Source organism: Eutrigla gurnardus (assembly GCF_963514095.1).
Source record: "Eutrigla gurnardus genome assembly, chromosome: 3".
Taxonomy (NCBI): Eukaryota; Metazoa; Chordata; class Actinopteri; order Perciformes; family Triglidae; genus Eutrigla; species Eutrigla gurnardus.
Genome location: NC_139917.1, coordinates 7100053 through 7120879, shown reverse-complemented (window position 1 = coordinate 7120879; position 20827 = coordinate 7100053). Strand labels below are relative to the sequence as shown.

At 44.3% G+C, this 20827-nt stretch overlaps 2 protein-coding genes across 5 annotated transcripts; both read left to right on the top strand.

Moving 5' to 3' along the window:
* Positions 1-278: 278 nt before the first annotated feature.
* LOC311010539 (serum response factor-like) lies at positions 279-6851 on the top strand. 4 transcript variants are annotated; one of them, XM_084005070.1, is made up of 8 exons: positions 279-1094; positions 1861-2130; positions 3289-3394; positions 3575-3724; positions 4510-4617; positions 4834-5013; positions 5088-5167; positions 5479-6850. In XM_084005070.1, the coding sequence occupies exons 1-8, from the start codon at positions 672-674 to the stop codon at positions 5560-5562; spliced, it is 1401 nt and encodes a 466-aa protein (XP_083861196.1). In that variant the 5' UTR covers positions 279-671; the 3' UTR covers positions 5563-6850. The 4 variants fall into 4 exon arrangements, with proteins under 4 accessions (XP_083861196.1, XP_083861195.1, XP_083861197.1 ...); XM_084005069.1 differs by having other exon boundaries at positions 3184-3394; positions 4513-4617; XM_084005068.1 differs by having other exon boundaries at positions 280-1094; positions 3184-3394; positions 5479-6849.
* A 606-nt stretch (positions 6852-7457) lies between these two features.
* On the top strand, positions 7458-12706 carry eif4a3 (eukaryotic translation initiation factor 4A3). Its single transcript, XM_084006375.1, has 12 exons — positions 7458-7722; positions 8167-8239; positions 9492-9558; positions 9699-9761; positions 9849-9981; positions 10725-10805; positions 11135-11276; positions 11394-11532; positions 11668-11783; positions 11969-12076; positions 12228-12355; positions 12533-12706. The coding sequence occupies exons 1-12, from the start codon at positions 7569-7571 to the stop codon at positions 12547-12549; spliced, it is 1221 nt and encodes a 406-aa protein (XP_083862501.1). The 5' UTR covers positions 7458-7568; the 3' UTR covers positions 12550-12706.
* The last annotated feature ends 8121 nt before the right edge of the window (positions 12707-20827 follow it).

Below are 20827 nucleotides of genomic sequence, written 5' to 3'. Positions count from 1 at the left end.
ATAAGGAGCGGCAACGCCATAAAAGGAAAGGTGCTTCTTTATTTGGAGGGAAGTAGTTCCCCTGCACGTCCTACTGAGCTTGTTGGTATCACTACGCACCACGCCATTTAACTTCACCGCTTTTCTATAACAAGTCATGTAGAAAACAGCGATGTAACGTCTCCGATGAGGTGGCTGACGTTGTAGACGAGGGCTGTGGATATAGGACGAACAGTATAGAGAACTATGTTCCACAGCGGACGGAGAGGGGCGGGTGCTCTTCGGCATTTCCTTATGTGTGTTTCGGTGGGCCGGGCTTCACTCATTACTGTACAAAAACACAACTTTTCAAGTTTATTCGGGAATTCTGGTGAAACTAGATCTGAATATATTTCCCACTTTTTCCTCTGGTGGCCTTCGGATGATCGGCCTGATCTGTCGAGAATTTACGGAGTTTGATAGACAGATAGCTTTACTTGTTGCTAAAGTAACGGCTAACTGTAGCTGTTAGCTAGTTAGCTCTGTAAAACCCGCACCTAGCGACCCTATTAGGTTAGCCGACTGTTCTCGCACTGGGAGCTCCGAGCACCGGGGAGAGTGTAGCTGTTGGCCCACCGGGAGGAGGAGATTCCAGTCCCGGCGGGGGGGGGAGGGGGGCCCAGCCGGGATTGCTGGCGCGGAGCGGCGCTAGAATGGGCACTAGAACTGGAACTGCGCTCAACAGCCTCCCTGTGAACACGGCTGGACCGGGACTAAGCACAGCCTCTGGGACCGACGGAGGCCAGTTTGAAGACAGGGACTATAGTCACGTTACCGAGGTTATTTACAGCGGCTCCGAGCAGGACTCGGACTCCGGGGATGAGGAAGACACAGCGGGTTCCGGCGGGGACAGGAGAGGCGTGAAGCGGGAGAGGAGCGAGAGGGAGGTCGGGCATCAGTTAGCGCTTTCCTCCGGTGGCCTGATCGGGGGTTACGGTGGTGTCAGCCCCGGGGTACCAGGAGCCAAACCCGGGAAGAAAACCAGGGGAAGAGTCAAGATCAAGATGGAGTTCATAGACAACAAACTGAGGCGGTACACAACTTTCAGCAAGAGGAAGACCGGGATCATGAAGAAGGTGAGTGTGGAGGGAACCCCTCCTCATAGGTGGCCACAACAGGTCTGAGTTGTTTTTTAGGTGATGAGAAACCTTCAATCACGAACACATTCGGACCCGTTTGGACCCTTTATACTCATTTACCTTTCTTAATAGAATAGTGTTATTGGTCAGACAATAACAGGTGAAGGCTCAGAGAGAAGACACCAAAATATTCACTTATTTCTGATCACTTCACACATCAGGGGTGTATTCCAGAAAGCAGGTTTAACAAACTCTGAACCTAACCCCAGACCTTTAAGATTTTCGGACCTCTGATCACTTTATGCATAACCCCCCAGCGATATCATTTATTTTGACATGAATTTGTATGAGAGACAACTGCTGCCTGAATCAATGAAGACTGAATGAACCTGAAAGTTAATCATATTTTTGATTAAAAAATATGATAAAGCTGCTAGAATCACTTTTACATCCATATCTATTAAGTTGACGAGGAAAGGACTCCCCATGTTTCCACAGCTGGTTCAGGATCAGTAAAAGGGTGGAGACACAGGTGGAGAAACTTGGGGTTTGTTGAAGAAAACCTGCCAGTCATTACCATGGTAACTTACCATGATAAATGACCATAGTTTGGTCGCCCCTATTGTAGAGCAGAGATCCATCTCGCCTGAGTGATCACCTGACTTCACACCTGAGCCAGAAAAATAGTTACTGACATTGGTGAAAGTGAAACAACCTGTATAATAAAGAATAATAATTATGACAAATCTCCTCCCTCCTGCAGGCATACGAGTTGTCAACGTTGACCGGTACTCAGGTGTTGCTTCTGGTTGCCAGTGAGACGGGTCATGTGTACACCTTTGCTACTAGGAAGCTGCAGCCGATGATCACGTCAGAGACGGGGAAAGCTCTGATCCAGACCTGTCTCAACTCTCCCGACTCCCCACCTCGCTCCGACCCGTCCTCCGACCAGAGGATGAGCGCCACAGGCTTTGAGGAGACCGACCTCACCTACCAGGTGTCTGAGGTCGACAGCTGCTCTGAGGTTGCCAAGGTAAAGCCACATTCAGAGACAGTAAGGTAGTATGGTGAGGAGGAAAGCCCATACTTACATTCTATGGGTCAGGGGAAAAATAGATTCTCATATTAATCACAATTCTTCTCCGGGCCATTTTAAAAATGCATATTTCTCCCCGGAAACTAAATATTTCTATTTATTTTCTATGGTAGAGTAGAGCAGACGGCGATATCCATTTATGGAAAAAACAGCAAATGGAATGTTTTCGGAAATGTGACTCATGATATATTATTTCTTGCAATAATCAATACTGTGGAATCGCAATCATAAATTATATATATATATATATATACACAAACACACACTTACACATACATACATAATGCATACAGTACATGCATGCATGCATGCATACATACACACATGAATACATGCATACACACATACATACATTATATACACTTTCTTGTGGACATATGGAGAGTCAAAAAATAATCATTCATTAATCATTTCATTTGAGATTTTTAATTTGTCAACTTTTTTTTCTCATACTTTCCTGGCCTATTAACTCGTGATTTACTCTCAGACCTGACCCTTCTCTGTGAGGATTAGAGGTACTCCAGGTCATCAAATTGAGATGCAGTCTGTTGTTTGGGAGATTTGTTGATCGTCTTTAATTTAGCAGCCATCCACAGCTGATTCCTACTCTGCATAGGAGTTGAGGAGAAGGAGGAGGATAGTAAATCTATATAAATCTCTCTCGTGTCACAGGGAAATGATCTGCCTTGAGGCTTTGCCCCAAGAGAGTTCCAGGGAAGAATTCTTGAAGATTTATTCACTGGCACATAGCCCTTTTGTTTCTTTGCAGGCTTATCAGTTCTAATTAGCTGTGTGTTAGCATTCTCTTGTCTGCTATTTTGTGTGATGGGAAAAGTTGGATCATTTCCCACAGTCCATTTACCTCTAGCCTGTGTTCTCTAGTGGATATCAGCGAAACTGCTGCTGATGCTGATTGGCTGATTTCAGAGTGTGTACCTTTCAGTTGTGCTTCGGTTCAGCCCTGTCTCTCCTGACTGTCTCTTCCTGCAGGATGTGATCAAACCAGCGTTTACCACCATGTCCAACCTGCCCGGCATCACACAGGCCACTCCCTCTTCATCCTCTTCTTCGTCCTCATCCTCGGCGTCCATGCAGGTGCAGACCAGCGCCCCCTCCTGGCAGCCCCCTTCCTCCACCAACGGGATGGTGCTGAAGACATCGGCTGGCGTCATGCTTCCTGGAGGCTTCACCTTGATGTCAGGTAGGAGGGCGGAGCTTCCTCTCACCAGTGTCCGGTCTATTAATTAGTTCTCTAGTATCCTGTCCTGCATTGTTTTAATATGAGTTAGGTGTGTTCAGAGTACATCTGTCTGCTGTGCTGCAGAACTGAGGCTCTGTATCAATAAATCAATCAATGCCCCCCTCCCTCAACTTTCCAAAGGCGCCTCATTGCCCCCCGGCACACACACCATCCCCCTCAGCCAGCTGCAGGGCCAGCCTTTCATGACCCCGAGCCCCGGCACCACGCTGCATGCTCCGCAAGCACAGCCGACCACTTTGCTCCGCCTCCCTGCCACCATGTCACTGTCAGGTGTGTGTGTGTGTGTGTGTGTGTGTGTGTGTGTGTGTGTGTGTGTGTGTGTGTGTGTGTGCGTGTGCGTGTGCGTGTGTGCGCGCGTCTGTGGGTGTATGTCTGTGGGTGTATGAAGGTAAATCGATGTCAAAACACTTAGAAAGACGCGCAGCAGCGTGTGTGTGAACGCATGGTTACTTTGTTATGCGTGCGTGCGTGCGTTGTCGTGCGCAGGTTGTATGTCACGCGTAACAAGAAGCTGTGTACGTATGAAGCAGCGTGCGCACGTCTGTCTCTCACTGTTTGACAAATGTTGTTACGCGTTCACACGCACGTGCGGTCGCAGATTCTGATGCTGCGCGGCCGGAAGTTGATCTGCTGTGCGCACCTACTCCGCGTAACTTGAACGCGTAATGTAGTTGGCCTGTTCATTTCAGTCAACCAGGGGAGGCAACTACATTACACGCTCAATGGTCCTCATTGACCATTATAAATCAATGAGGAAACTACATTACACGTCAGGCGCTGTGTGCTGCACAGGCGTCAAAGCACGCGGGTGTGACGCGTTCAGTTGATAGTTGCGCAAGTAATATGAAACGATTCTGACGCCATTGTGTGTGTGTGTGTGTGTGTGTGTGTGTGTGTGTGTGTGTGTGTGTGTGTGTGTGTGTGTGTGTGTGTGTGTGTGTGTGTGTGTGTGTGTGTGTGTGTGTGTGTGTGTGTGTGTGGTATTCATGAAGTCTGTGTGTGTAATATAACACTGATAAGGATTGATGGATGACATACAGCTGTGTATTCATCAGCAGGCGGAGTCTCTCAGCAATTACAGACCATCCAGGTTCAGCACAGCAGTCAGCAGACCTTCACCCATCAGACCAGCTCGGACATCCAAACCCCTGCCTCCTCCACAGGTACGAATTAAGCCCCACCTCATTTATTTTGAAGGTGGTTATGTGCCTTTTATTGTGACGGTGATTATGTGCCTTTATTTTGAAACTTTATTCCAAATCTATGTTTTGGGGGTGCTATATTGTCATATATATTATGATTATTATAATTATTGTAATTCTAAAAGATTATATTGATTTCAGTTTATTTTGTTCTCATGTCTTGCTGTTCCTCTGCAGCCAGTCTTCCTGCGTCCATCGTGTCCTCTTCGTCGTCCTCTTCCTCAGTTGCAGGTCACATGATGTACCCTGGTGGACACACGGTGATGTACGCTGCACCGACGTCCTCGCTGAGTGACACCGGTCTCACCGTCCTCAACACCTTTCCCCCAACAGGCCACGCCCAGTCACATGACCCTGGTACCTTCTTCTTCTTATTATTATTATTATTATTGTTATTATTTTTATTACAGTTTATTATTGATCTCTTTCAGGCGCTCTCCCGCAGGTCTTCCTCACCTCACTGCCTCCGGTTGCTGCTCAGATCCCCGTCTCTGCAGTCCAACTGCACCCGGTATGACCTCACTGAGCACTAGTACTACTACTACTGGTACTACTTCTGCTACTGCTGCTGCTGCTGTTCATACTGCTATTTATATACTACTGATACTACTACTAATATAAATTCTACTGATGCCACTGATACAACTGTTGATTACTATTCAGAGTTCTTCTGATACTACTACCAATAGTACTACTACTGATATGACTACTGATATGACTACCACTAAACCTGTTGTTGATACTGCTACTTATAATTCTACCGTTACTGGTGATTAGTACAAGAGAAGTACTACAAATACTTGTTGTGTGCACTTTGTCCAGATGGTGATCAGTCAGCAGAGCAGCAGTAACCTGACAGAGTTGCAGGTCGTCAGTCTGGACGTCCACCAATCAAAAGACGACTGACTGTCTCCTCCTTCCTGTTGACTTTGTCATCGTCAAGTTAACAACAAGACATCATCAGACGCTTCACACAGGAAGTGATGGCAACATCTGAGATTTCCACAAAAGTCTAAAAGAGTATCTTATGAGTAAACAGGATTCAAAATGACTTCTAATCAAAATATTCACAGTCACCTGTGTGTTTATTATGGGTGTGTCTGTTCTCATTATGTATCTCTTTCAGTGTTTTGGTTTCACCTTTCAAAATAAAAGTGGCAAAAACTTTGAGACGCTACTTAAAGCAAAAATCCATCAAAAGGCTACAAGTCACGTGACTTGATCTTCCTGCTTCGTCATGATTCAGATCAAAGTCTGATTCAAGCAGGTTCAACATGTGTTAGGATACTGTCTCAGGACGCTCAGTTACCTGAAAACAGATGGTGGGCACATGGACCCTGAGCAGCTCTCAGTCTGATCACAGGATGTGAACTGATGTGGATTGGATGGACTTCGTCGGACCGGCAGAACCTCGTCAGACCTGCTGGACCGTATTTCTTTGATGAACTTCAAAGACTTTGACCATTAATGCCACAAAGTGAAGCAGGTCAAACCCTCAGCTGTCTGACCCCTGACCTCTTCATGTGTTCATCCTTTCATCCAGTAGTGCTATCATCATTCGTTGTTAGCAGCAGGTTGTTTCCTCTGAGCAGAGCTGAAGGAAACTGTGGAAGAAACACTCTTCAGGTCCAATTCTGTAGCTGGTTCAAATGAGGTTTAATCACTGACAGCGGAGAAAAGAAATTCACAGTGTATCCATGAAGATCCAGTCTGTTGAATGGCCTGGCCGAGTTGGATTTATACAGAACATTCGAGAGAACAAAAGGGAAGGCGTCATGAGTGGAATTGCATTGAATCAACATGTCTCTCTGCAGAGGAAGAGACATCTGTGGATGTCTACAAGGTGTGACTGTTCTCGAGAGCTAGACGATGTCACTACAGGGGTCACCCATCGGGCCTTGATCAATGTATGTGAGACAGATGTTACGGCGACAGTTCAGGAAGAGGGAAAGATCAAAGAGTCTTTTCATCAAGACGGCAAGAGTTAAACACAATAGAAAAACAGCTCAGCAGGACATTTGATGTTTAGAGAGAAAGGAACATTATATGAGATACAAATAAGAATTGTAAGGTAACACATTTTCTTCTACAAAACAATCAATAATCAGTCAATAAAAGATGTTGTGATGTGAAAATGTGTTCAACCAGCAGGAGGGGCTGATCAATGCTAGACTAAGCAACTCCTGGGCTCGAAAATAAAGAATTTTATAAACTGAGTCTGGTGAAAAGCTCTTCCTGAGACTCTGGATAAAAGGAATGAAAATAAAGCTAATTAGTAGACTGTTATGTCTAGGGGACATAACAGTCTACATAACAGTAACAGTCTATTTATTTATATATACATATTTCATTATGCAGTGTGCCTCTCTCTCTCTCTCTCTCTCTCTCTCTCTCTCTCTATATATATATATATAATATATATATAATATATATATAATATTTATTTATATATATATACTGTATATATATAATATATATATATATACAGTATATATAAATAAATAAATATATATATATTATATATATTATATGTATTTATATATATATATACTGTATATATATATAGAGAGAGAGAGAGAGGCACACTGCATAATGAAATCAGAGAGGGAGGACGGGAATGGGATGTAGTGGATTCTGTTCCTTTTTAACATCACAGGGTTTGTGGGTCGGCTATAAGAAATAGGGTCATATGATGTGACGTTACACTTCGCCACAGTAGGGGGCGCTGTGTACTTTCAAAGCTGTTTGCGAGTGAAGAAGAAGACCGCGTCGCTAACAGAGTACGTCATCGACGCGACACGTGTGGCGGTCTTTCTTTCCCCGTGTTAGCAGTTAGCAGTTCTACGGAGAACAGCACAATTATTTCTCCGGATTCTCGGTGAGTTAGAGCGGAATAAAGAGCTCAGAGGAAGATGGCTGCTGCCGGGCTGCAGGGCAGGAAGAGGATCATGAGGGAAGAGGACATGACCAAGGTGGAGTTCGAGACCAGCGAGGAGGTGGACGTAACCCCCACCTTCGACACGATGGGCCTCAGGGAGGACTTACTTCGCGGCATCTATGCTTACGGTAGGTCGGGGATCCGCGCGGCCTCTTGCGGAGCGTTAGCGCAGGATGCTAACGCTAACTGTTCATCACCGCGATGTTTTTGAAGTATCCAATTAAATGAAATAGCAGCTGCATCTGCTTGTATTTCTCTACATAGTTTCGTTAAGGTTATACATGTGTGAAATTTACTTGATTTTGTTATTAAATCGCTCACTTGAGTCAACATTAGCCATTCCCGCTAACGCTCCCTCCAGTTCCGGTTGCTGCGCAGTAAAACAAAGACTTTAAACGTCTGTCTGGAGGTTCGGGAGATGAGCAGAACTACTTTACATCTGTAGATGATGATCGTGTATATTATATATAAATGTTGTTGTTGATAGGACCGACAGAAAATATCACAGTATAATAACCCTGCTGTTTTTACCACATGATTAATGTGACTGACTTTTGTTTTTGGGGTTTCAGGTTTTGAGAAACCGTCAGCGATCCAGCAGAGAGCCATCAAACAGATCATCAAAGGCCGAGACGTCATCGCCCAGTAAGAACTGTGTGACCTGTACTGGTCTATAGTGGTATTTACAGATCTGTACTGGTATTTCATTTTCTTTAGTGGTATTTATTGGTCTTTAGTGGCATTTGCGGGTATTTACTGGTCTCTACTGGTATTTACTGGTCTGTATCAGCCTGTTGTCCTGATCCTGGGTCTACGGAACACAGCAAACCTTGTGACCTCATGTATGGATGTGGATCCTGGAGGAGCTGGACTACCTGTGAACCTGATTGCCTGGCAAATATTAAAGTGTTTCGTGCAGGAAACGTAGTGCTGAAGCAATAACGGTGTCACTGCGTCACGAACAAACCCTCTAAATTCCCAGGTCTCTGCACAGGGCCTGAACATAACATCTAGCAAGTACATCACAACATAGTCACCTTCTTGTCCTGACCAATCCAATAATCAACACTGAGGAGCAGCAGTTAACGGGTCTAAGTTAAAATGAGACGTGATGCCCCCTTAGCAATGTGGCTCTGTGACAGTCAGACAGTGAAATCACAAGGTATATTTCACTTGGCTGGTGGCTGATAACCATTTATACTTCTGTCTAAAATACTGACCAAGTAAATGTTGCATTCAAATAAGTGTCAGTTTTGCTTGTGATCACAACAAATCCTTGTGACTCCACATTCTATTCAGTTTTATTTAGTGTCAAACTGGGGACAGACAGACAGAGCAAAGCCATCATAGCTGTTAACTGTTAAACTAAAGTTGCTACAAGATCTACAACTGGAATTTTGCGGTGTGATTGTTGGAGCAGAAATAGTGTGCGTTTAAAGTGTGAATGCAAGGTGGGGATTATGGGGTATTTTGAGTATGTGTGTATTTTTTACACATTCCATAATAGAAAGATGCGTCTGTGACCCTGGTCCGTCACAGAATATGCAACATCAGCGGGGCAAATTAGACCATGGGCAGGCTGTGGTTCAGTGGTAGAGAGAGTTCGAATCCAGGCTCCTCCCTTCTGCATGCCGAAGTGTCCTTTTGGGCAAGATACTGATACACCATTGGCATGTGAGTGTGTGTGAATGGGTAAGGGTGACTGAATGTAGTGTAAAGCACCTTGAGTAGCTAGTAAACTAGAAAATCGCTATAAAGCAGGTCAATTTACCATCAGGTTAGACATTGGCAGGCCACAGTCTAGGTAATTTATGGGAAACACGGCAATGGTCTACAGCAATCTGCAGTGGTCTGTGTTATCTGTCATTCTCTAAAAGCCGGTCTCTGATCCGTCCAGGTCTCAGTCTGGAACAGGAAAGACCGCCACCTTCTGTGTGTCGGTGCTGCAGTGTCTCGACATCCAGGTCAGTGTTTCTTTCTGAGTACATTTAAGTTCTACTTTTTCCAAATACATATTTATTATTTGTCATCTTTACAACATATGTAACTTGAATGAAATGAAAACTATGATGACACTGTGCCGTGATGCATTTCCTGTCTGCAGGTGAGGGAGACCCAGGCGCTGATCCTCGCTCCAACCAGAGAGCTGGCTGGCCAAATTCAGAAGGTAGCAGCCAACCAATCCTTTATCAGCAGCAGTGATGTGACGCTGATTTCTGGTGTCTGATTGGCTCAGTGTCTTCTGTGTGTTCAGGTGCTACTGGCTCTGGGAGACTACATGAACGTCCAGTGTCACGCCTGCATCGGAGGGACCAACGTGGGCGAGGACATCAGGAAACTGGACTACGGTCAGCACGTGGTGTCTGGGACACCTGGACGAGTGTTTGGTGAGTGTGACACCAAGGCAGAAGCTGTGTTATGGCGGTAAACAAAGTCCATGCAGATGGTAGAAACCTGAAAGGTAGGGAGCTTGTGTTTGAGCTTCTCCGGGTCCAGGTGACAACTGCAGGGCGCCTTTTATCCAACATTCACAGACGCATTCAGTTCACTGTAATGGAACATCTGATTTGGTTCTAAACGGATTTGGTGGATTCATGGATTCCTGGTGACATTTGAAAACATCACATTTGACTCTGAGAAAATTCACAGACAGGTCAGGATGTCACAAACTGTTCAGGGATCAGCTGAGGATCAAACCACACAACATCTACATGAATGTTTTTTTTTTAATCATTCTGTAGCTCCTGTGTATTCAAACCCCAATAATCACATTTTGGTGAAAGTAGCATGAAAATGTTTCCTCGACCTGACGCAGGTTTCTGTGTGATGCTCCATATCCAGAATCTAGATGTCCTTCTTCATATGTTAACTTAGATGGTGGTCGGCTCAGCAAACAGGTCTACTCACATGGAAGCGAAGAAACACTCTGAAAGCGACACAATAAACAACCAAACAAACCGATTGAAGCAGCGGCAGACTACCCTGTTCTAAGAGCTAAAATCATAGTTTTAGATTATGAAGTCTTCACTGAATACACTGGTTTCAGTGTGACTCCGTTCTGACTGCTGGGTGGTCAGCCTGTAACGTAGCCAATGGGAAGCTGACGATTGTCTGTGGGTGTTTTCTGCAGATATGATCCGTCGCAGGAGTCTGAGAACGAGAGCCATCAAGATGCTGGTTCTGGACGAAGCTGATGAAATGCTCAACAAAGGTGAGACTGAGCATGTGCAAGTGTGTCTCCTTGATAAATGCGTGATGTCACAGTGAGGTAATGTCGCACAACTGAACTCTGGGAAACGGAACAGAGTGACAGCGTAACCTCGTCACAGGTGGTTTTCCTGCAGTTTGCAGAAAATCTTAAAACGTCAGTGGTCTCTTTAACCAAGTGACTGGTTTTTGTTCACATTTTATCTGAACGCGATCTGAAGCCACCAGAAACACTAAATATCTGCTTTACCTTCAGTGCCACATACTATTTGTAGGTGAAGCTGAGGGATGCAATGAACCCTGCTGATGGACTGGATTTCCTTTTCTGTTCAGGTTTTAAGGAGCAGATCTACGATGTGTACCGTTACCTGCCTCCGGCCACACAGGTGGTCCTGATCAGCGCCACGCTGCCACACGAGATCCTGGAGATGACCAACAAGTTCATGACCGACCCAATCCGCATCCTGGTCAAACGGTCAGTTCACATACACATCCAGCAAGTCAAAGCATGTAGGAGATGTATGAGATATCTAGAAAGGGTTCAAGAAAAGATCCAATATTGTATGTTTGTGTGCGCGTTTGACCCCCCCAGTGACGAGTTGACCCTGGAGGGCATCAAGCAGTTCTTCGTTGCCGTGGAGAGGGAGGAGTGGAAGTTTGACACTCTGTGTGATCTGTACGACACTCTGACCATCACTCAGGCCGTCATCTTCTGTAACACCAAGAGGAAGGTCTGCTAATCTTCACACACAAGCTTCTTACACCTCTGTATTTCTCCCATCCTTTTATGTAATGGTTTGTGTGTCTCAGTCCAGCCTGCACACGCAAAGCCTGCTGGGTGAACTTGAGTCTTGTCTGTGTTTCAGGTGGACTGGCTGACTGAGAAGATGAGAGAGGCCAACTTCACGGTGTCGTCGATGCACGGCGACATGCCTCAGAAAGAGAGAGAGTCCATCATGAAGGAGTTCAGATCTGGAGCCAGGTAACAAAAACCAGGTCCCAGACAAGGACTCTGTAGTTCATGCTGTTATCACAAGGACCGATGAGACCGACAGACAGACCATGCACGTGTTAAGAACACTTCTGTTACAGTCTGCGTACCTGCACATGTAGATTTATGTGTATTAATCTTCCATCGTTAATATGATTTCAATGATCCCTTTTCAGTCGTGTGTTGATCTCTACGGATGTTTGGGCTCGAGGTCTAGACGTTCCTCAAGTTTCTCTGATCATCAACTACGACCTGCCCAACAACAGAGAGCTCTACATCCACAGGTACGCATCACACCTGCTGCACAGGAAGTAGTCCCACGGACAGCTGTGCATCCACACACAACATATCCCTCCACAGAAAGTCGTCAAAATGTTAAATTAGCCGTGAACCTTGAAGTTCAGCATGTCTAAAATTACTTCTAACCTCCTCCAGGATTGGTCGGTCCGGTCGTTATGGCCGTAAGGGTGTGGCCATCAACTTTGTGAAGAACGATGACATCAGGATCCTGAGGGACATCGAGCAGTACTACTCTACCCAGATCGACGAGATGCCCATGAATGGTACGAAACAACCTGGCAATCTGGCACATGCTCTCACATGTTCAGACTCAGCCAATCAGAATGAGGCTGAAGCTCTGATTCCACAAAGTGTGCTGCTTTGGGTTTTAGAAAAGAATAATGAGTCAAGTGATAAATAAGTCCATGTGTAACACCTGTTTCTGTTGTGTTTCTCTGCAGTGGCCGATCTGATCTAAACTGGACGATGTCACACCAAAGCCCCGCCCCTTTAACATTCTCTTATTTTCTGTCTTTATTTGTTTTTATTAGTTTTAGAGTGCATTTTTTCATTTGACTGTTGAAGTGAAAACAACTGTAAGGGTGATTTTTGTAAATAAAGTTGTTTTGATTCCATGTTGGATTGATCTCTTAAATTCCATCTCAGTGACTCAAATCACATTTTGCTAAAAGCTGAAATAGTTTTACTTGTCCTGGTTTTATTGATAAAATAATGAAATCAAAACTGATTTCAATGGTATTCATAGTGTCATCTGACAACGGCAGTTATCTCAAGACACTTTCCACGTCGAATAACGGCTCAGGATTCAGGAATCAATGAATTTCCCAACATCAGTAGGAGCATCAGTTACAGCTCCACCTATTGGAGAGAAAACACCATCTTAACAGACTTGATGTAGACATCTGGAGCAGACCAGGCTCTTTGGTTCCATCTGCATTTGGTGCATTTGGATCCATCTCCCAACATGTCATCGTAGAGCAGAAAGCAGTCAATGATGAGCAGCATCACAGCAGCGGGTAGGGCTGGGTATCTTGAGAACATTTCCAACACCTTGAATTTGATACACGATACTTGTTTTGATACTTTTTGTGTGAAAACCTCATAGTATAATTATTAACAAACAATAACAGTTTATATATACTTAAACTGTTGATAATGTAAACATGCTGAATCCTTGAAATTATGGTTCATTTTAACAGTCTGACATTGTGAATGAAAGGTATTAGTGTTGGCAAGCAAGCCTTCACGTTGAAGTGGGCTACAGCGCGATGGCACTTATTCTCTGCTGGGAAATAGTCTGGGGATAAGCTCCACTGCTGGCATTGTCAGAGGAACCTTGGTATAAGAATCCAAACTAGCATCCTACTGCTAGTGTAATAGAATGTTGGAATACTCAAAATGCAAAGGAAAGGAGCTCCAATGCTTTCTTTCAGATCTCCTTTAGCATCGGATACAACTCCTTTACCAAAGGAAAGGAGATTACGCCGACCCACAATTCCTTGCAAGAGCAACATTTAAAGTCCTGCACACCTCTGTCGTTCATGAAAACCAATGATATGCCTATACGACATATAGTAATTGTATTGTAATTGTGTTTATAGATGTGTGTGGACAATAATAATTTAATGGTATTTGTATTTATTTATTTCAATTGTTACAAATGTTTTGAAAAAATGAAACTAAAACCACAAATGAAATGTAAATACAGCAAACGGTCAAACAGGAAGGAGGAGCTGCTGGACTGAAGCTGGGGCCTGTTTCAGGTAGCTGGTTTAACATACTCTGGGTGCAGTCGAATAGTCAAAAAATAAGGTCCTAACTCCTATTCCTATCTCCTATTCCTTGACCTCTGGGGAAAACGTCACGGGGTTAAGGAAAGGCGATAGGAGAACTCAAAAGGACTTAGGAATAGTCGACCGCGGTGCTCAGAGAATCCGACCGGACTTTCACTAAGCTACGTCATTATAACGCGGCCGCTGATGATTGACAGCTGATGATCGGCACCAGCGATTGACGTGCGTCTGCACTGGAGAAACTACAATAATGGACTACAAAAAACGCATCGTCCACTTCTCCACATGTTGGTTTTATAAACAGCTGGTTCACTGACCGGCTTCAGGTCCAGCAGCTCCTCCTTCCTGTTTGACCGTTGTTTTATTTACTTTTCATTTGTGGTTTTAGTTTTGTTTTTGTCAAACATTTGTAACATGATTGAAATAAATAATAAAAAAAAACATTCAATTATTATCACTGTCCACACATTTATTATCACTATTCCAATTACTATATGTCTGCATGAAAGTTAATGTTAAATATGCAAATACACATATCGTTTGTTTTCATGAACGGCCGAGGTGTGCGGCACTTTAAATGTTGCTCTCGCAAAGAATTGTGGGTCGGTGTAATCTCCTTTCCTTTCGCATAGGAAGGTCCGTTGCATCCTATGCTAAAGGAGCTCTGAAAGGAAGCATTGGAGCTCCTTTCCTTTGCATTTAGAGAATCCGAACGGCTCTTATCATGGCGGCCACTTGTTTACTTCCGGGTCACTTCTTCAGTTAGGAACCTTCCTAAGCAAAAAAGACTATTCGACTGCACCCTCTGAGTTTAATCCTGCGCTCTGAGTTGGTTGACTCAGAGTTCAGGGTTCAAAAGCAACTCTGGGTTTTCGGTTTGAGAACAGGTGATCAGCGTTGGTTTAATCAACTCTGAGTGTGTTCACGCTGGGTTGGGGGCGTGCCTGTTGACTTTAAAGAGCCATCATCAATGGATCTCTGATAACATGATCAAACATGGACCAAAACCGTAGATCCGCATACTTTTCCCCCACGGAATTAGAAATTCTAATGCACGCACATGCCGAGCAGTTACCAATTTTAACCAAAAAAAGCAATACCGCCGCGGCAGCGAGAGCGCGAGAGAGAGCTTGGCAGGAAATAGCTGAGCAAGTCAATGCGTGAGTAAAATAAAACAGTCAAATAAAATGAGAGGAAAGTTTAATATCTTCCACTTATTGAATATGTAAATTGTGTGTGTCAATATACGCAGGAACAACCCCAGTTGCCCCAAGAGGACTTGGCAGCAAATGAAAATGAAGTACAAAAATATAGTTCAAACAGGTAAACTAATGTTTAATTGAAATCAAATCAATTGTGCTGTTTTGCCTGCTCTACCTAATTCAACAGCTATATTCAACATGTGATGGGTCTATATTTTTGCAGTAAATGTAAGTAATACATTTCTCAGCCACCCCAACACTGCCAATATAGGATTTAGATATATTAGAAGGCTACACCTATAGGCAAAATGCATTATATGTATGTATGTATGTATGTATATGTATGTATGTATGTATGTATGTATGTATGTATGTATGTATGTATGTATGTATGTATGTATGTATGTATGTATGTATGTATGTGTCTTCAAAATAGGGCTTACTGAATATTAGGGTAACATTTTCCTCCATGTTAGCAAATCGAAAAAAAGCAGAGGCCCGGAAGACTGGAGGGGGTCCACCACCTGCAGCCCTCACAGTGGCTGAGGAGATAGCCCTCAGCCAACAGAGTATGCGTCCTGTGGCTGAGGGCATCCCTGGAGGGAGCTCCTCTGATCCCCCCACCCCCCAGGATCGAAGTGCTTTTATAAGAGGTTGGTTATTCAAAATAATTAAATATGTACACGCAACCCAGCGCGTTGCAAATTAGATGGGGCAATATTCTGGCTCAAGTAATAAGTTCACTGTCTAATCATCTTCTTCCAGTTACTGATGGCGTCATCGCCCTACTGGAACCAGATGCCCTCACCAACCTCCATGCAATTGTAACAATTCTTCACCTTCCACAGATTATTAATAATGTATTGATAATTGCTGAACACAACTGTTAATGTCATTACAGGAAGATGATGGAGAAACATTGTCTGCGGCATTTGAAAAGGAAGAGGAAAGGCCTATTGAGGTTAACACCTTTTTAAAAATAACATCTAAAAGTTGATGATAGCGTTGTACAATTTAAAACTGACATCTTCTTTCTCTCAAACAGGATGAAATCGAATTCAATGAGAGGCCAGCCACTTCTAAATCACAGCTTACCTCTGTAAGATTCTCCCTGGAATTATAATGAAACGCTCTACTTGGTACTGTGAAATCCAATGTCATCTTTTGCATTCCTATAGCTTCCAGTCAAAGAGCTCTATAAAATCTATCTGGAAAAACTAATAAACAAAGCAGACTTGGAAATGGACCACATTAGGCAAAAGATGAAAAAGGAAGCTTTGGAGATCCAAATTTTGGAACACAAGTTAAAGGTGGGTGAGGTGCAAACTGGGATACTGTTTCCTTCTCCAAAAACATACCCAATATGACTCTTTTTTTTTGGTGCTTTCAGGAAATAAAGAAATCCTCATAAAAAGTAGATTGTCTTCATTAGAACACGGGCTGTGGTGGGACAAGTTCTTTTATTGAACAGTGTCACCCCCTACCAGAGGCTGGGTCTGTCACATGAGTTTACATACAGGAAGGTGAAAGAATGCCGAAAAACATTTCGGAAATAAAATACATTTAACTACATAGAAAACTCAAACAAAAGGGTTTTGGCAGAGTCTTTCTCGAACCACCCTTCCCTCCTGTGGATTCATGGCATGGTTTGGGTTGATGTGCTGATGCTCATCTGCAACTGTAGGTGGGCAATTTTCCCCTCTCAAAATTGCGATGTTGTGAAGCACCACACATGCAATTATTATGTCGCATGCCCTTTCGGGTGTGACTCGCAGCATTTGGAGGCACTGAAATCTAGCCTTCAGGATCCCGAACGTGTTTTCCACCCTGGCCCTCGTCCTCATATGCGCCAGGTTGTAGCGCTGCTGTGGTCCTGGCACGGGATCGGCATACGGGGTCAGAAGGCAAGGCTGGCAGGGGTACCCTCTGTCACCTAAGACATGACCGTCGAACTCTCCTACGATACAGGGGAAATATTAATCATCTGAACAAATATGGATTATAAGTCCTTCAAATATATATAAATATATATATATATTCATTTAGTGAAGGAGCTTTAATAGGGATATGCGTTCCATCGATGCACCCGATGACACCCGGAAAACCTAGAACATTACAAATTAATTTATTTAATTAAATTGTGCACATTATTTATTAAATTAAAACGTTCCAAGAAACAAATTGTTGCTACATTGTTGCTACTGTTACCTGCAATTCTGTAGAACTCTTCCTTAATTGTTCGTATAGGTCGGTGACTTGGAAACATCACAAACGTGTAAAGAAAACGTTTCAGTGCCAAAGTCACATTTCTGACAGCCCGACACACGGTTGCCTTAGAAATGTGCTCGGCGTCACCGACGTTGTAAAGAAAACTGCCGTTGGCAAAAAAACGGACTGCCACACAAATAATTTGTATCGAACTTAAAGCATGCCCCCGGTGCGTTTGGCAGTTAACGTGGGGGCTGAGAAGGTGGTCTAAATAAATGAGAGATCGCGCTGAAAAACGATAGCGCTCGTGAAGGAAATTGTCAGGAAAAGAAAGTATATCCAACCGGGGTCTTAATAATCGTTCCTCACGGAGATTCCTTCTGAGGATCGCAGCCTCTAGGTCCACGGGCTCTCGGAGAAAAGGACATGCCATTTCTAACACTTCCTTCTGTCGGAGAGCTGCCTTCAGCCTTATAGGCAACAAACTCAGAGTAGGTCTAACCACCTAGCGAGCAGGTTAGACTCACGGCGTATGTTGCCGCAGCAACTAACTCTCGGTTGCGCTGAACCTGCTACCTGAAACGGAAAACCCAGAGTTTCCACTAACTCAGAGTGAACAAACTCGGGGTTGCCTCAAAACCAGCTACCTGAAACAGGCCTCTGGTCAGTGAACGAGTTGTTTATAGAACCAACAACATGGGGAGAAGTGGACGTACACTTTTTGTAGTCCATTATTGTAGTTTCTCCAGAGGGGATGCACGTCACTCACCAGTGTTAATCATCAGCTGTCAACCATCAGCAGCATTATAATGACGTAGCTTAGTAAAAGCACAGCGGTTGTCTTTTCCTAAATCCTGATGAGTTCCTTCCAACCTTTCCTTTAACCTCATGACATTTCACCCCGAGGTCAAGCAAAAGGCATTAGGAACTAATTTTTATTTATTTATTATTTTGCTTAGGAAGGTTCCTAACTGGGGCTGCACGGTGGTGTAGTGGGTAGCACTCTCGCCTCACAGCAAGAGGGTCCCGGGTTTGATTCCCGGGTCGGCCCGGGCTCCTTCTGTGTGGAGTTTGCATGTTCTCCCCGTGTAAGCGTGGGTTCTCTCCGGGTTCTCTGGCTTCCTCCCACAGTCCAAAAGACATGCAGGATGGGGACAGGTTAATTGGTGACTCTAAATTGCCCGTAGGTGTGAATGTGAGCATGAATGGTTGTTTGTCTCTACATGTCGGCCCTGTGATGGACTGGCGTCCTGTCCAGGGTGTACCCTGCCTTCACCCGATGACAGCTGGGATCGGCTCCAGCCCCCCCGTGACCCTGAATACAGGATAAGCGGTAGACAATGGATGGATGGAGGTTCCTAACTGAAGAAATGACCCGGAAGTATATAGCCTAAATGACCGCCATGATAAGAGTCATTGGAATTCTCTAAATGCAAAGGAAAGCAGCTCCAATGCTTTCTTTCAGATCTCCTTTAGCGGATACAATGGATCTTCCTTTATGAAAGGAAAGGAGATTTCGCTGCCCCACAATTCCCAATACAGAGCCAAACTGTGATTCTAGATGACTGGATCAGAGCATCTCCAAACCTGCAGCTCTTGTGGGTGATGTTCCCGGTGTGCAGGGGTCACTAGCTATCAAAAGTGTTGATAGCTAGTGACCCCCCAAAAGGAAAACTGCTGAACCAGTAACAGGGTCATGGGCAGCGAAGGCTGTCATGGTGCCCATGCTGACCCCTGAACTGGGGAACACATGTGGATGTTACCTTGACAGGTACCACCTACATAATCATTGTTGCAGACCAAGTATCTTTAAGTGTGGAAGTGACATTATAGGTCTGAGTCGGTTCACAGAGAATTAAAGAATGCACCATTATTCCAAATCACCGACTCTGTCTTTAAAGGTCCCATATTACACTGATTTTCCTCAATTTCACACAGCTGTCAGAGGTCCAACAACACTGTTTTCAATATGCATTGCCCCAAACCCATCCATGGTCCTGAATGGTCCAGACAAAAAAAAAAAAAAAAAAAAAAACCTTACCTATAGCACTCTGATCATAGCACTGTTGCTCTTAAGGTACTACTTTACTCAGATGAGGACCTAACACTTGTTCTATTTTTAGCTCTTACTTTATCGGCAATGATACGTTGTGGTTTCTTTGTTTCCTTCTTTTGACAAATGTACTTATTGTAAGTCGCTTTGGACAAAAGCGTCTGCTAAATGACCTTAATGTAAATGCTAATGAGCTCCGTCTGTCATCGCCTACTTGGAGAGCGATGGAGAGGGTGCAGCTTAAGCTAGCGGTAGCATGCACCAATGTTTACGTGGATGTATCGCTATGGCACGCCTATGTGGCTCTGGTGAAGTTGCTGGGTCCCGCATGGTCGGGACAGATCCTTTAACAAGGCAAAGCCAGCTTTGTACTGACCCTCATTACTGAAGCAGCCCGATGTGAAGTGGTTAGCACACACATTCAAGCTAACACGAACCGTAGCCGGCACATTGTCATTAAAAATGAAACGCAACCACCGTCTCTTCTGTTCTTCTGTAGCTGGGACAGAATATAAGCACTTATGTTGATTTGTACAACCAACAACAGAGCAATCTGTGTGTCTGGCTCTGAGGGACGACAATGTGAAACACCGATATCTCACTGCTGTCTCACAGCAGGTACACACCGAACTTCACCTCGGTCATGAACGCCCCCTCTCGGATATCTCCTATCATCGCGCCGAAGCAAATGAATCCCTTCGTTACGTTACAACAGGATCTGAATCTGAACAGCCTGTAGGAGCGCCATTGTACCAGTGGGGGGCTGCAGAGACCATGCAGGAGTCGCTTGTTTTCCTCATTCTGTGAGTTGACAGGCTCAGGGAAGACCAGTTTATAGGTGTAGAAACCAGAGTAAACCTGTTTTTCATAATATGGGACCTTTAAGCTGACACAGGAGTTGTGGAAAAATGTGGAACATGCGTTGGACGAACCCCCAGGAGAGACCTGGAACAGGAGTTGGGCAGACCCCCATGGAGAGACGTGGAACAGGAGTCTGGCAGACCCACGTGGAGCAGGCGACGGACGGACTCCCCACATCGGAACTGACTTGGGGTTGGATGTGGAAATATGCAGCTTGGGGGGCCGACTTTTCCTTGAACCCTGCCTTCTTCCTGGAACAGACAGCAGGCTAACTGAGTGGCGACTAGCCAATTGGAAGCTATGAGGCACTCCCAGAAATGGGTCAGTAGCAGGCTATAGCAGGTTGTGGTGCAGATAGGAGATTTCCTGACTGAGTGGGCCTGACTCAAAGAGATAACTAGAACAAAGGTTTAATGATGAATGAAAACAATAGCAGTATGTCTAAAAAATATATAAAAAGTCATATTATAGTATGTTTAAAATCATTTCCAACGTTTTCTGTGGACCAATCAGAGAGGAAAACATTTTTAACATTAAAGAGAAAAGAGAAGTCTTTTGCTCACAGTACTTTAATATTTGGAGGAAAGACACTGCATTCTGTCGTCAGATATTATGCAA